This window comes from Meriones unguiculatus, chromosome 1 (assembly GCF_030254825.1).
Source record: "Meriones unguiculatus strain TT.TT164.6M chromosome 1, Bangor_MerUng_6.1, whole genome shotgun sequence".
In the NCBI taxonomy this organism is placed as follows: domain Eukaryota; kingdom Metazoa; phylum Chordata; class Mammalia; order Rodentia; family Muridae; genus Meriones; species Meriones unguiculatus.
Window position 1 is genome coordinate 29,684,469 of NC_083349.1, and position 16,467 is coordinate 29,700,935.

The following is a 16,467-nucleotide window of genomic DNA, read 5'->3' on the forward strand; positions in this document are numbered from 1 at the left end:
TGAAATAAGTGTACCGGGTCCAGCTAGGAATCAACCTGGTATTTTTTATAAGGCAAGAGGCCCTTATGGGGTCCTCTGCTGTAAGTACCAGAAAGAAAATAAATATCCACAGAATTGAGGGAATGGGTTGTTCTATGATTATGGCCTCAGGGAGGGGTGAAGCTGGAGATGGAAGAAAACAGCTGGATATTTTATGATGCTTCATGTTTAAAATCATTCTTGGCATTTTTAAGACCTCAGCCACAGAACACGAAATTAAGCATAGGGCTTTTCCAATCAGGAAGGTCTGTCAGAATGTGCAGATCTCAGAATCATATAGTCACCCTATGAATCCGGGCCCTCTCAGAGATGAGTGAGTGTCACCATAGCCCTGAAGTCTAGAAGAGAACAATTCTTCAGAGACAAAAATCAAGGTCTTTTCAGCCACATCGAGAAAAAATGACAAGTGGCAAAGAAAGAGGCAGAGAGTTCTAGAAGCTAGTCTTGCATTTTCCATGCTGAGTGATTTTAGAAAACTGAGATTCACAGAAGGCAGTGTTTGTTTTATTTGAATGGTTCGCATAAAGGCAATTAATTTAAAATTGTTAAAAAATATCAAGCTGAGTAGTTAAGTCAGCTATTTGGGTGTTGGTGGTTTGAATGAGAATGTCATCCCCCATAGGCTCAGATATTCTAATTCTTGGTCCCCAGTTGGTAGCACTATTTGAGAAGGCTTAGGAGGTATGGCATTATTGCATAAAATATAAGTCATTGTAGATGGGCTTTGAGATTCACACTATTTTTAGTTCACACTCTATTTCATTCTTATTGTTCAAGATATGAGCCCTCAGTTTTCTGCCTCTGCCACCATGCCTTTGCTCTATCATCATGGACTCTAATTCTCCACTACGATAAGCCCAAATAAACTCTTCCTTCTATAAATTGCCTTGGTAATGGTGTTTTGTTACAGTAATAGGGAAAATAACTAATACCGTTGTGAGTAAATAGCTCCCAAACTTGGATGGGATTAACATAAGAATGAGTAAAGCAATACAGTTTACTCTAGGAAATGTTATTTTCTTATTTATTTACTATAATTTATTCACTTTATATTCAGATTGTAGCCCTTCCCTCATCTCCTCCCAATCCCACCTCCCTCCCTCTTCCCCCATCCCTATCCCCTAGACCACAGAAAGGGCTCCCTCCTCCCCTACCATCTGACCCTGGCCTATCAGGTCTCCTCAAGACTACCTGGATCCTCTTCTGTTGCTCTCCTTGTGGAGCTCCTGTCCCCTCCAGGTCCTTCTATCCCCTGATTCTTTCACAAGACTCCCTGCACTCTTGGTATACACTCACTTATAAACAGATATTAGCCATATACTACAGGACAATCATACTAAAATCCACAGATCTAAAAAAGCTAAATAACAAGGAGGAACCTAGAGAGAATGCTTAATTCTCATTCAGAGGACAAACAGAATAGACATCAGAAGTGGTTGAAGAGAGGGAACAACAGGATGGGAGCCTACCATAGATGTCCTCTGCAAGACTCCACCCCATAGGGGATTGAAGCAGATGCTGAGACTCACAGCCAATCTTTGGGCAGAGCACAGGGAGTCTTGTGGAAGAAGGGGGTCATCGATGGTTTGTGTTCCAACAGGTGAGAGAAGACAGCAAAGTTAGTAACTTAAGAGCAAACCTGGAAGCCCCTGCAGAGGGAACACGACAGCCAGTGTGTCAGCGGTGACCATGGCTGGTCGATGTATTGGGCAGATTTAGTTTTGTTTTGGTCTTCTTTGGTGTGCTATGGTGACTCATGTCCTTACACTTAGACAAAGCCTAAATTCAAGATGCTTTACTGCCTACTAGATCTTGGGCGATAGAGCAAATAGAATAGCATCTAAATTGGGACTGAAGCATAAAAAGAATAGTAAAGTACAGGGTGGGAGGTTGAAAATGCATCATGTGACAGACATCAAGGTTTGCTGACCTTGCAAGAACACCTGGAAACGATGAGAAAGGCAGAGGGCTACTTACAACTTCTGGGGTAAAGTTCAAGCTATAATTTCTTTTTTCCTTAAGCTTGTGGGCTGAAGAGATGGCTCAGTGAGTAAAGTGCTTGCCACGTGAAGACATGAGTTCAGATTCCCAGGATCCATGTGGAATCAGATACCACTGTGCCTATGGAAAGACGGGAAGAGGAGAAAAGCAAGAGGCTTCCTAGAAGCTCATGAGTTTGCCAGCATCGTACAGGTAGTGACAAACAAGAATCCCTCCCTCAAAGTGAAGAATGACACATGCTATAGCATCTGTGTGCTTGTGTGCACACATACACCATACACTCACAGTTTTTTTTAAGACAGATCCTCCTAAGAAGCACTCACAAGAGGTTGAGATATTAAACTACTGAAAAAAAAATCCACCATTTCATTGTCATAAAATAAAAAGAGAAAGGCTGGAGAGATAACTCAGTGCTTAAAAGTGCTTCCAGTTCTTTGAGAGGACCTGAGTTTTGTTCCCAGGACTCACTTTAGGAATCTCACAACTGCCTGCAACTCTAGCTCCAGGACATCCAATACCCTCTTCTGATCTTCTTGAGCATTCTCACATATGACACATAATCACTGACACATATAAAAAAATTAAATCAATAAAAAAATAGGATGATCCTCACTGACATCATTTCTCCAAATGATGTAAATATAGAAAAGTGGAGAAATGAAGTTTTAAGGAGAAATGTAAACACTATAGAAATACTAGCAAACGCTGCAGAAGCACAAGTTCAGTATCAGAAACTAGATGTAACTGGATAATGCATAATAGCCCCTGGCAAGAGGTGAGGTCATTTACTTTTAAAAGTGTGTTGGATAAAGTTAGCTGTCTCATTCTCTTCAAGAAAGCAATAAGAAGGCATTTTATTCTGACACCAAAATGTCAGAACTGTTTCCACAAGAGATTTGCAGCCCTGTCCCAGGTGAGTACACAGGACATGGAATCTGGAGCTGAGTAAAAAGCAGGCAAGAGCCTGAGGAAAAGTCAATCCGAATAATAGACTGAGGAGTAGAGGGAGGGAAAGCTGTAGTCAGGATATATTGTATGAGAAAATAACTTATTTTAATAAAAGGGAAATGGAAAAAGAAAAGAAGGAAAGAAAGAGAGAGAAAGAAAGAAGGAAGGAAAGAGTAGAAAGTAATTGTGGAATTCATTTCTAAAAGATAGTCCACAGTTTACCCTCCTGATCTAGGATTCTGTGGAGGAAGACCAAACAGGGAGAAAGAAGCAAGTGCCTTTCTCCCAGAGGACAGAGACCTCAGGTCCTCAATCCCTGTCTATAGTTCCTCACTGTCCCAGATGTGGGCTCACATAACATACCATACAAGACAAAAAGAAAAAAGAAAAAACAAGAAATTATGAAATATGCTCAACTACGCAACAAGGACATTTGCTCAACCATGTTCATAACAGCTCAATTTGTAATTACCAGAAGCTGGATACAAGCCAGATGTCCCTCAACAGAGGAATGGATGCAGAAATTGTGTTACATTTACACAATGGAAAACTATTCAGCAATTAAAAACAAGGAAATCATGAAATTTGCAGGCAAATGGTAGGAACTAGAAAAGGTCATCTAGAGTGATGTAACCCAAAAGCAGAAATAGACACATGGTATACACTCACTCGTAAGTGGCTATTAGACATATAATATAGGATAAACATACTAAAATCTATACTCCTAAAGAAGTTAAACAAAAAGGAAGACCCTAGGGAAGATGCTAAATCCTCATTCAGAAGGGCAAACATGATAGACATCAGAAGCAGGAGAAGACAGGGAACAGGACAGGAGCCTACCATAGAAGGCCCCTTGAAAGACTCCACTGATTGAGGTATTGAAGCCGAGGCTGAGACTCATAGCACAACTTTCGGCAGAATGTATGGAATTTTATGGAAGAAGTGGGTGTTAGAAAGACATGGAGGGTACAGGAGCTCCAAAAGGAAACCAACAGAGCAAAACAAACAAACAAACAAACAAACAAAATGGGCCCCGGGGGCCCTGCAGAGACTGATACCCCAACCAAAGACCATGCATGGAGAGGACCTAAAATCCCTGCTCCGATGTAGCCATAGACTCAGTCTTCAAGTGGATTTCCTAGTAAGGGGAACAGGGGCTTTTTCTGGCATGAACTCAGCTGGCCACAGAGGAAGACAATGCAGCCAGTTCTGATGAGACCTGATAGGCTAGAGTCAGATAGAAGGGGAGGAGGACCATAGGGAGAGAAGAAGGAGGGAGGGTGGAATTGGGAGGAGATGAGGGAGGGGACCACAGCAGGGATACAAAGCGAATAACTTGTAATAAATAGTAATAATTAATAAAAATGCAAAAAAAGAAATTCCATGGGGAAGTGTAAGCAGATATCTAACATTTAAGGAAACTAACACCATAAAGACAAAAAAACCAAATTATTGAATCAAGGATTTTCATTTTTAACATATTTTTGTGACCACTCTACATGCTCCTATTCCCATTTTTGCACTGTTTTTCAAGTGACTGAGTTTTTAAGTATGTTTCAGTGTTTCACTTTGTGTTGAGCTGCTTGTGAATGAATGAAGTTCATGTGTACCAAATGGATGCTGTAGGAAGCAGCTAACTCAGAGATGCTTTTTTTAAAAACCTAATTGTATGACCGGCAGAATGTGGAGCAAATGGAAATTTTGCCATAATGCTGTGCAAGTCATTTAGCAATTGACTCTCAGGATTCAACAGATGATTCTGGTCCTTTGATTCTTATGCATCAACAGGAGAAAGTGTCTCCCCTTTGTCCTCCAACTCGCTGTAAATGGGTGAATAAACATTTAATTCTTCATAAAGACGCTCATCTGTGGCCTGATAAGGAAAAAAAAATCCTATATCAATTATCCAGAACTTTCCAATTCTAGAAGTCTTGTCACAGATCTATCTCTTCTTCTGTCTTTTGAATTTCACCTTCCTCTCACAACACTCCAATTATTCCCTTAAGGTCCAGAAACCAAATGAGATGTCCAGTGGGGGCTAACAGAAACTGTAGGAGACAATTTACTGAGGTTCTGCTGTGTCTGAAGTGTTGTTTTACTCTGTGACTTGGGACAGTGGTCATAAGAAGTGGAGAGACTGGGGTGTCTGAAAGTGAACATAGAAGGTGGTGGTGGGCTCCATTTTTAAGATGTAAGTTAGTAATAGCAGGTGATAATATAACAAATACGCGCAGCAGGTGAAAATGCAGTTGCCACCATAAATCAAGAGGAAAAGAAACTTCAAGGCTTATGTAGAGCAGTTAAAAAGTGGAAAGAAAAAATATTTTTTTTTAATAAAAAGAAAGGGAGAGAGCAGAAGAAAATATAACACGCTCTTTGGGGATAAAAAAGGAAAGTCTAACCTCTGAGTGTTTCTGTTGAACGCTGCTGATAACTCACTTCCCACATGCAACCCCTTTAAAGCACCCACAATTTCTGTAGTTATAAAGATTCCATTTGTCTAACCTTCACAGGACTGTGCTGTGACCATGTGTCATTTCAGCGTGTAAAACAAGATTTGCAATATAAGATATGAAAGCCAGTTTTCTTTTTTTTTTTTGAGAAATAGGTTTTCAGGGAAAAATAATAATAATTCCAGAAAATTCAGGCCATGTTTTAAAAGAATGAAAGCACAAAATAGCACACTAGTCAGGATTTCCTACTGACCTTTTTCCTTTCAAATTCTTCTCCAACCTTATAGATAGTGAGCAACACAGCACTGAAAAATGCCAGGACAGTCAGAAACAGCATCATCAACACCATTTCCTGTCGAACAACAACCATCCAAAAGGCAAAATTGCAGACAGATGAACTCCCTTACAGGAGCCCCTCCTTTCACCCCCGTTCCCAGAAGCATACATTATAAACTGACACACACACAGGACACCAGGAAGTGGCTCCTTGGAGGTGATGACTCCAAGCTTAAGAAATGTGGCCAGGAGTAAGGCCATCACCACCCACCCAGCCAGCCACCCCCGGAAAGTACAGAACTGTATGATACGAGACGGAGATTTCAAAGGGAGGGATTGGGCCTCTGGGAAAACAAAAGAAGGGATGAGTGGGTCATAATAAGTCAGGAACCAGAGCGTTAGCGTTTTCACTAGAAATACATACTGTGATAAAAGAGGCCACAAAACATCCGTCGTCCTCATTTATATCCTTACAGTAGTTCATATAAGCGGAGCTGTTGCTCAGATTGAGGATCAGTATGACCATCCCTGCCCCTGCGACGATGCTGCTGAGGGTGTTTGCTCCCAGGCTTCCTCTCACCTGATGGCGAAGAACATTCAGCCTTAGGGTTGCATGTGGCAGCAGGCTATCAGCTGCTCTGGCCTTCAGAGCTGGCCCTGTACAGTAACTCAAAGCTGGTTCAAAACTCTAGTTAAATAGGGAACTCTTGCAAAGGTGCTCACCATCTGGCAAGCATCTGTTTCCCTCTGAGATTAGTTTTCCTCTGAAAAGCATGTAGCTCAGCAGTGGACCGCAGGGTTAAGCATTGCAGAGGGTCAGAGGCTCAGTCCCCAGCATCTCTCTCTCTCTCTCTCTCTCTCTCTCTCTCTCTCTTTCACACACAGACACACACATGACTCAATCACGCGTAGTCTGCACTCAAGTCATCGCTGTTGGAAACTGATTACATAACTAATCATAAGACTCTATTTAAATGCACACAAGGACAATATCAGTTTCTGCCTCTTTTAAACAATGTCAAAGTGATCAAATTTCACTGTTTATCCACACAATTCATGTTTCTAACGATTTTATCCAACTTTTGCTTCAAAAAGCCTTTCAGCACAAAGGGATTGAGAAACCCACATATCTACACTCTATTATAGAGCTGATACTGATGTGCCTCTCTTAACAGCCCTAAAATTCCACTTTTCTTGCCTTGGAAGAATGAATGAAAATGTAACTGCGACTCACCAGATACAGTATGTTCTTCCTTTCAGACATAATTGTCAAAAGTCCAGACAAAATAAACTGTCCAAAGAGAAACAGAAGAGAAATCAAAATGAGTCAGTGCTCTCTTGGTGTATTCCTTCCCCACCCTTGAAACATAAAAGCAGATTGTAGGGGTTCCGCAAGGCTAGAAACCTCCCGTGAGACCAGCATTTATCGCAATTTCCTATAATGCGCTTCTCAAAGCCAACTAGTTATACAAATCATGCGAAAGCCTTGATAAAATACAGGTTCTGAGCTGAGGGGCACATGCCCGCTATCCCGGCACTCAGGAGGCTGAAGCAGGAAGGTTGTAAGTCTGAGGAAAGCCTGAGCCACACAGAAAGAAAAAGGAAAAGAAGCACTAAGGCTCTTAGCTGCTGTACAGCTTTAACAGTCTTCTTACTTATTGTAATGTTTGATTAATATCATCTGTCTTACACTGTCAGCCTGGCCAGAAAAGGTGTCCACGCCCTGTGTAGCTATGGAGTCTGATATGCAGCACATGGCTGTATAGTTAGCTAGGAAAATGGATGTTTGCCAATATTTGGTAAAAATAAAAAATTGAGACCTCAAACTCAGAACACCCTCTGAAAAAATGAGATTTGTATGTCCAGAGTCACTTAAAGAGCCAAATATCTGAGCCTAGGAGATGCTCCAGCAGGCAGAGTGTTTGAACACAACACAGGCTCGATGACCCAAGTTCAATTCCTGGATCTCACATGGTAGCAAAAGAGACCTGACATGTAGGGTTGTTCTTTGACCTCCACATGAGCACCATGATGGTCATGACATACACACATACACATGCAAAAACACACACACGAACAAACACACACATGCAGAGAGAGTGGGGAAGAGAGAATAAATAGATTTTAAAGCTAAATGTTTGAAAACAAAATAAAAAGTTCAAGGAAAACATGGTAGATGGTCGAGAATCTTCTTGATCACATGACCAAGAGGTCTAAGAACTACACACTTAGCAGTGTATCAAACCAACGTGATAGTTTCCTTAGATTTAAATATAGCTCCATAACTGAACTATAATACACAATAATTTTGTGGAATGAAGGAAGGTAAGTGTAAGAGACATTGCGGCATACAATTCCATTTCTACATAGCTCTATACATGGAAAACTAATGTTCCATTATAGTGATTGCTTCAGGATGAAAAGTCAGGGATCAGAGAGAGACGGACGAATTGTATGGAAGCGAATGGAACTTTCAAAATCATAAATAAGCTTGTTGTTTTGAGGGTGGCATATGAGGTAATATTTGTGTGTGTGTATATATGAGTCAAATTTTATCAGATTCTACACCTTGTATACACAGAATTATTCTATACACTGGCTGTGCTCTTTATTGTATGTGCACCATATATTTATAAAGCTATATGTCCTTGTGATCTCATTCTGTCGACCTGCTTTCCAGAAAGTACAATGTTGAAAAGGAATTTAGTAAATTAGTGGCCCAAAGGGCTCGACAGATGTTCATCCAATATTGTTAATCTGTTCTCACATGAACAATATCTTCCCTCTTCTTATGTATAACCTTTTATGCTATTGTGGGTTTTTTTTTTTTAGATTTTTTTAATGTATGTGCAAGTGTGTGTATATGTCTGTGTATCTTTTGCCACATGTGTAAAAATGCCCAAGAAGTTTAGGAGAAGGTTCTTATTCTTTTGAGCAGGGAGTTGGAGGTGGTCATGAACACATGACATGGTGCCAAGAACTGAACCAAAGTCCTGTGGAAGGGCAGCAAGTACCCTTAACTACTAAAGCCTCTCTCTAGTACTAACACATCTTTATTAACAGATAAAATGAATGTACTTATAATGTAATTTTATTAATAAATAGTGTTAAGGGTATTTTCTTGAATGCAAGTCTTATGCAAATCTTTTAACTTTTTAAATATTTATGCACTTATTCTCTTAAATTTTCATACAGCCACAAGTTTTTTAGCCAATAAAGCTATGTTAATGGCTTAAAGCACATTTAACTGTGGTAAGAATGTTTTAATGTTAATTGCTCTTGTTAATGAGTATATACATAGGAAGAGTGTTTTGGAAGCTACATTTATGCTGTGTACATCTGAGCGAAGAACTGTAAATATTGTTGAAACGCCAGACATAAGTACTTAGATTTGATCAAAATACTCTCTCTGGTCAGCATTACTTCAAAAACAATTACAGATATGTTCTCACCAGAACCGCTCCCCAGAACGGATAGCCCGTTCTGTATAATAAAAGCACTTCCTCATCAAAGTCTGAAGTGTGAAGCACAGAGCAGACAATTATTCCAAAGTAAAGACATATCAAACCAGCCAGAATCTGTGTCACCTGTGGGAAACATGAATTATATAAAGTTAGGATATATTTTCTCAAAGTTGTAATTTCTCTGTAAGACTGAATCTGAGAAATCTCTTTAGGGTCATAGGCTTCCCTTGGATTGACCTAAATGTGAGATTATTCACTATGAAAAATAATTGAACTCTGACTAGTAGAATCTAATGCATACATTGTCAGCACATGTGACAATCTTTATTTACACAGTTTTGATGAACTTGAGTAATTTTTCTATCTAATTAACAACAGACGTTGAGTGTCCTTCATTCCTGTTCTCCATTCGTGACCCAGTAACTTAAAGTCTTCAAGAGAAAGGGCTTCTCTCTTCTTCCCAGAGTGTGTAAAATATACCATCAATTCCTCACCTAAAAAGAATCCTATAGGACCTATCACTCCTCATCAGCTCACGAGAGATAATGTTAATACAACAAAAAACTCTTTCCTGGAGCTGGCCTGTATTCGAGTTGAGAACAGAAGCTATGCACTCACCCCCAGGAACTCCAACTCTCTCTTCAGTAATGTCTGCCATGTCTGCCGTGGAGGGGGCAAGACTGGCTTCTCTGGAAGAGCTTTCTCAGGAGATGTTTCCAAGAGTTCAATGTCAGGCACACTGAAATTTACAAAAATCCAATCATACAAAAATCCTCTAATTCCCCATGTGATGCGGTTAACTGTCAAAAACTGGAGCGTTGCTCGTTAATTGCTTTTTTAAAGAATTCTGTAGTTGAACTCTTTGGTATAGTGTCTGAGAAAAAGGCTCAAAGAATCAAAGCAACCGACCATCGACACTAGAAAGTTACCCAAGTATTTACACAGACCATAATAGAACAAAAGGCACATGCTCTTGTTCGTCCTTGGTTTCCATTAGTTTCTTTCTACCCCTCTATATCTATAACTTAAAAAAAAAAAAAAAAACAACCAAATATGCTTGTCTGTTAACCTCAAAGTGACTTTAGCATGGAAATGTATCTGAATGCTTTTCATCAGTGCATACAACTCCATACACAAAAGACTGTTTTTAGGGACTAGCTCAATCTCCATTCCTATTTTAACCTTGGGTGCAGAATCCCACGCCCTAAGTGTCACAAAGGCCAACCAAGAACAAGGTCATGTGTAAAGCCTCAGAGCCCTAAACCACACATCAGACACAGAGGAAAGAGATCTATATGTTCAAACTCCCTGTCTCATACCCCGAACCACGAATCCCTAGTGTTAGAAAAAATCTCGTATTCCCAGTTTTCAGGCCAAGTAAAAATCTTGCTCCCAACTTCTGAGAGACAAAGAGACTACGAAAGTTAAGTAATTTACTTGAATCTGTGCATAAACCTATAAAATGGCATTTGCCTGCCCAGCACTGTGAATTTCTCTAGCTTGATAAATAATTACAGTGGGGAAAAAAAAAAAACTACAGTCTTTGCTTACCTTGGGGATTCTTGTGGGTTTGGGAGAGCAAGATCTGCTCTGCTCACATTTTCTGTGTCCATCTTTTTCATGAATTGGTCTATCCAGGAATGAAGGATACTGTTACCCAGGACGTGGTGTGCTCTGGGTGGGCAGTTAAGATGAGTTGATTCTGATTATCTTCGTGCAGAACCTACTCATCAGATAAGTCTCCAAGATGATTGATATCTCTCTTGCTATAATGTTACAGAATGCAAAACTGAGAAATCTACTGAATATAAAGCAGAATTACTAGGGAAATATGAGCACTTCACAGCATGAATCTGCCTGAGACATGGGATTCAGGGAAGCTACTGTTGAAGCACCTAGGCACTGAAAAAAATAAAAGAAAGCAGAAGGAAAAACAAATGTACTCTTTGAAAGCTTCACCTACTATACCTGTCATGAGTTGTATTTTATTTTATTTTATTGTTCTTTATGTATGGGCTCAAGGATGAAACATGTGTATTAGCATTAGTCTCAATGTCCAAATGTATCTCTGACTTCACTTCTTCACCTTCCCCTCCATCTCCCTCTCCCCTACAGCTCCTCGTTCCTTCTCCTTCTCCCTGTCTCCTGGATAGTACTGACTATCTGCAGCAGATGATCTGGAAACAGCATCAGCAGAGTTCGAACTGCTGTGAACCGAGTCACTGGAACTAAGCAACGTACTATTTGATTTAAGAAATACGCCTTAATCTGAATGTTTCCGTAGCAACTATTGCACTCTTTGTAATGGCAGGAACAAGGCGAGGAAAACATGGGCGGGTGTGAACGTCATAAACAGAAATGTAACGAGCAAGCCTCAATGGTGAAAACCGAGCAGCGTCTCTCCAGACAGTGTTCGCTCAGCTATATCATAGCTAACTTCGCCAGAACTCAGTGAACAAGAGGAAAGCCAGAGGTCTGCCTTGCTTATATTTCAGTTTAATTCTGAGTGCTTTTTCATAACTGCAAGATACTGTGCATGATACCCTAATCACCTAAGTTATTTTCCTGAGATAGAATAAAATCTCTCACATGAACTTAAGCTATATATGTGAATAGAGGATTATAATGTACATATTGGCTTATCTTTCATAATAAAATGTTACTGCCCCAGCTACCTTCTTTCCACTGTGTCTTTGGGGATCACTGCATCTAACAGATACACTATTTGAATTAAAAAATAAGCCCTATCTTCATATTTATTAATGCAGAAAGGCCTTAATGCTTCTTGCTTTTGATTGCTCATGTCGTGCAAGCACCTCGATCCCAGTCTTACCTAGCACACAGATGAGAAGAAAGAAAAGTGATTATTCAGAAGATCAGAGGCTGCTGGAACAGGAAGTTACGATAGTGCTACCTGATAGAGAACTCATAAATTTCAGAGATGGAATTCCCAGGGAAGGTGATTATCTGAGCCCAGCCTTAAAATGGTTGGCTTAGAAATTTCATTCCCCTACCTAACCTTTGCAAAACCACATATGTCTGCAGGAAAACATCCTAAAGCAAGGTAATGGTCCTTTACGGTGGCATTTCCTAGTTTCCTAGAAACATCTAATGGTTTATGCTCCACAAAGCATCAGGAATCCTGTTTCAGATTGTTAACTGTTTGGACAGTTAACAGACTGAGAGTGTCCTTCTGTATTTGGACGTAATGCTGCTCTGTGGGAAACTGTCAACAGCACCTCATAAAATGCAAATAGGATACGAATATGTGACTTCTGACCTCCCAGTTATTTCATCAGAAGCTTCATCCTTCCTCCTCCTGAGATACTTAGCACATTCTGTACTCATATCCCATTTCCCTGAAGCCACGTGGTACTGCCTCCCACAACAGTATCAGAGCTTAGGATCACATGACTTCCTTTTGGGCTGGGTATTATTATCAAGATGGGTTTTAACAAAGCATGTGCCTGGAAGGAAGCGATAACAGAGTTAGCATTTCTACCCCACCACGCAGTTTCTTCTCTGGCACACACAGGCATTCACGGGTCTTGACTCTGGCTTTCTCTTTGACTGTCAAGTTTCTTTGCTTAGTTTGTTATAGCCTAGATATTTTTTTTCATTATATTTTTAATTTTCCTTCATTTTCATAGAAGATGTTTTCATCATATTCTTTTTCCTCCCCCAAGTTCTCACAGATCCTCCCCAGGTCCCAACACACCCAACTTCAAGCACTTTGTCTCTCTTTTCTGAGACAAGATTTCTCTGTGTAGCCTTGGCTGTTCTGGACTCACTTTGACCAGGCACGGGCCTCAAACTCACAGAGATCGCCCTGCCTCTGCTGCGATTACAGGCATGTGTCACCATACCAGGCTCCTTCTCTCTCTCTCTCTCTCTCTCTCTCTCTCTCTCTCTCTCCTCTCTCTCTCAAGAAACAAACAAAAAAAAACATCAGACCATAAACACAAAAGAACGCACACACAAAACATACAAACAAACATGGAGCCTTTTTAATGTTGGTCATCTAATCTGAAGCATGGGCCCTTCCCTGAAGAAAACTGATTATCCATCGCTCAGCAGCTATCAATTACAAATAGGTTCTTGGTTAGGGGTGTGTCCCAAAACTCAAAAGAAACTTAATTATTTTTTAATTTTAATTTTTATTATTTTTAAATTTTATTTATTTGTTTGTTTATTGCACTTTATTCACTTTGTATCCCAGCTGTAGCCCCCTTCCCCATCCCATCCAAATCCCACCCTCCCTCCTTCATCTCCTCCTATGACTCTCCCCAAGTCCACTGATAGGGGAGGTCCTCCTTCCTTTCCTTCTGACCCTAGCCTACCAGGTCTCATCAGTACTGGATGAATTGTCTTCCTCTGTGGCCTGGTAAAGCTGTTCCCCCTTCACGGGGAGGTGATCAAAGATCCAGCCACTGAGTTCATGTCAGAGACAGTCCCTGTTCCCCTTAAAGGGAACCCACGTGGAGACTGAGCTGCTATGTGCTACATCTGTCCAGAGGTTCTAGGCTATCTGAAATTGTGGTACATTTACACAATGGAATACTACTCAGCAATTAAAAACAAGGAAATCATGAAATTTGCAGGCAAATGGTGGGAGCTAGAAAAGATCATCCTGAGTGAGGTATCCCAAGAGCAGAAAGACACACATGGTATGTACTCACTTATAAGTGGATATTAGACATATAATATAAGATAAACATACTAAAATCTGTACACCTAAAGAAGCTAAGCAAGAAGGAGGGAGGACCCTGGGTAAGATGCTGAATCCTCATTCAGAAAGGCAAATGGGACAGAAGAGGGAGAAAACAAGGAACAGGACAGGAGCTTACCACAGAGGGCCTCTGAAAGACTCTACCCAGCAGGGTATCAAAGCACATGCTGAGACTCATGGCCAAACTTTGGGCAGAGTGCAGGGAATCTTATGAAAAAAGGGGGAGATAGAAAGACCTGGAGGGGACAGGAGCTCCACAAGGAGAGCAGCAAGAAATCTGGGCAAAGGGGTCTTTTCTGAAACTTAACTTTTAAGTCCCTTCTGAGCAAATGTTTTCTCAGAGTAAATATTAACTTTACCTAAAATAAAATACTGATGACTTTTCATGTCAAAGGTTTTAAGCTAGGTTGTCTTTAGAGGGTATTTTCTGATACCTCCCACCAAGGAATCACAACCCCTTGTCACTCTCATCTCCCATTTTCCTTTTTCCACAGTCCCCTTCCTTCCTTTCTAGAGCCAAGTCTGGGTTTTAAATATGTGATTAAGGGACCTGATAAGATTGTTGAGTGGATAAATATGCTTTCTGCCAATCCCGGGGCCTGTGTTCAATCCCTGGAACTCACATGGTGGAATTAGAGGGCTGACTCCACAGAGCTGCCCTCTGACCTCCATACTCACACCATGGATCTGTCCACTCATGCATACATGCAAACAGCAAATAAAGAAATGTTTTACACACACATGCAATATGATTTCAGCAGTTCAGACTGACACCAAACTTCAGTGTTTCATCATAAATATGACTATAGAAATGATAATGGGACAAATGGCTCTAAAGGCTCAAGTGCCAAGTGCAAACTTTGAGGGAAAAACCTTTATTTTTTTATCCATATGACTTCAGAAATGTTCAGAGCAGGAGTCATGATGATCATTCCAGCTCTAAAGTTTCCTTGAATCCTTCCTGTAGGGAGCTTTTTATCAGGTGTTATAGCCCATGACGCCAGTTAACTACCAGGATGATTGCCTAATTCATACTAACTCTCATATGTCTATATATACTCTATCATACAAAACTATGCTTTTCGTGAGGAAAACATGCATAAAATATGGTTTTACTTTAAGGATTAACATCTCCTGATGGGGAATACCATGAGCTACAGACTATCAGGAAAGGTTTAGATATCAGCTGTCACATCGTGTCATAAACAGTTGTCATGACAGCTTTCTTGTGTCAAACATTCTCCTACCTACGATCCTGAAACCATTACATTTGAACGGTTAACCGAATCTATTTTATTTTTTTCCACTATAATTCCAGAACGTTTAAGCAGGTTTTTTTTCTATTCTATTTGGCTTGTTCTTTAAATCAAAAGTTTAGCCTACAAAATGCTGCACTCATGCACTCGTTCCCACTATGGATGCCTGCACTAGATCTGATAAGGTCAAGACAAGATCAGTCAGAAGACGATGAGGCAGCACTAAAACGGAGCCGGCAGATTACAAAACGAAAGAGAGAAATAGAGAGAACATGAATATGGGAGAGGATATGTTAGGGATTGTCCAGAAGGAGCGGGAAGGGAGAGTTGGGGGTGGATTTCAGCAAGATAAATGGATAAATTATTCAAAAAATAAATAAAGGATGTTTTTAAATTGTTTTTAGTCAAAATTTGAAATATAACCAGAATGTTAACAGGTAATTTTAAAAATTAGATAGAGAATGTGGATCAGATACCCATATGAATCATGAAAAGTTATATACAGAAGAAATTTGTCCTAGGTAGTAAGAACCATTATGTTATATTATTAACCAAAAATGTATTATCCTAAAAACAGGGAGAAATGTCACAGGAGTAGGAAGTTTCCAAAGAAATGTGTGTATAATTCTATATCTGAATATGGCAATATTTTAGTGAAAAGTTCTAGAATTGTTAGCTTCCTACAAGATGTTTTGATAATAACAGTACAATAATGTCATTCTCTACAATCAAAACTAGGAGTCATAATAAAAACATTGTAAATATAATAATAAAAAGTGAAACAATATCTGAGACTGAGGAAAGGAAGTCTTTTTTTTTACAAAATGTGAAATACATAAATCATACTTTAAAGTTAAATTGATCACAGCAAAGGGTTGGGAAAACTTGAAAAATTGAAAGAAACAAAGAAACAACAAAACGGGACAGACATTGGAAGATGGAGAAAACAGGGAACAGCACAGGAGCCTACCACAGAGAGCCTCTGAAAGACTCCCCCCAGCAGGGAATCAAAACATATGCCGAGACTCAGAGTCAAACTTCGGGCAGAGTGCAGAGAATCCCTGGAGGGGACAGGAGCTCCTCAAGAAGAGCAACAGAACCAAAAATTTGAACACAGGGGTGTTTTCTGAGACTGATACTCCAAACAAGGACCATGCATGGAGATAAACTAGAACCCCTGCACAGATGTAGCCCATGGCAGCTCAGTGTCCAATAGGTTTCTTCAGTAATAGGAACAGGGACCATCTCTGACATGAACTCAGTGGCTGGCTCTTTGATCATCTCCACCTGAGGGGGGAGCA

At 40.2% G+C, this 16,467-nt stretch overlaps 1 protein-coding gene across 3 annotated transcripts; it reads right to left on the reverse strand.

Moving 5' to 3' along the window:
* Positions 1–1,183: 1,183 nt before the first annotated feature.
* Positions 1,184–10,794, reverse strand: Ms4a2 (membrane spanning 4-domains A2). 3 transcript variants are annotated; one of them, XM_021662086.2, is made up of 7 exons: positions 10,733–10,794; positions 9,800–9,920; positions 9,170–9,304; positions 6,952–7,008; positions 6,142–6,186; positions 5,695–5,793; positions 1,184–4,861 (listed from the first exon to the last, which is right to left on the reverse strand). In XM_021662086.2, exons 1-7 carry the CDS (start codon positions 10,792–10,794, stop codon positions 4,763–4,765), a joined length of 618 nt encoding a protein of 205 aa, XP_021517761.1. In that variant the 3' UTR covers positions 1,184–4,762. The 3 variants fall into 3 exon arrangements, with proteins under 3 accessions (XP_021517761.1, XP_021517760.1, XP_021517762.1); XM_021662085.2 differs by having other exon boundaries at positions 6,142–6,297; XM_021662087.2 differs by lacking the exon at positions 5,695–5,793 and having other exon boundaries at positions 9,290–9,304.
* Positions 10,795–16,467: the final 5,673 nt, after the last annotated feature.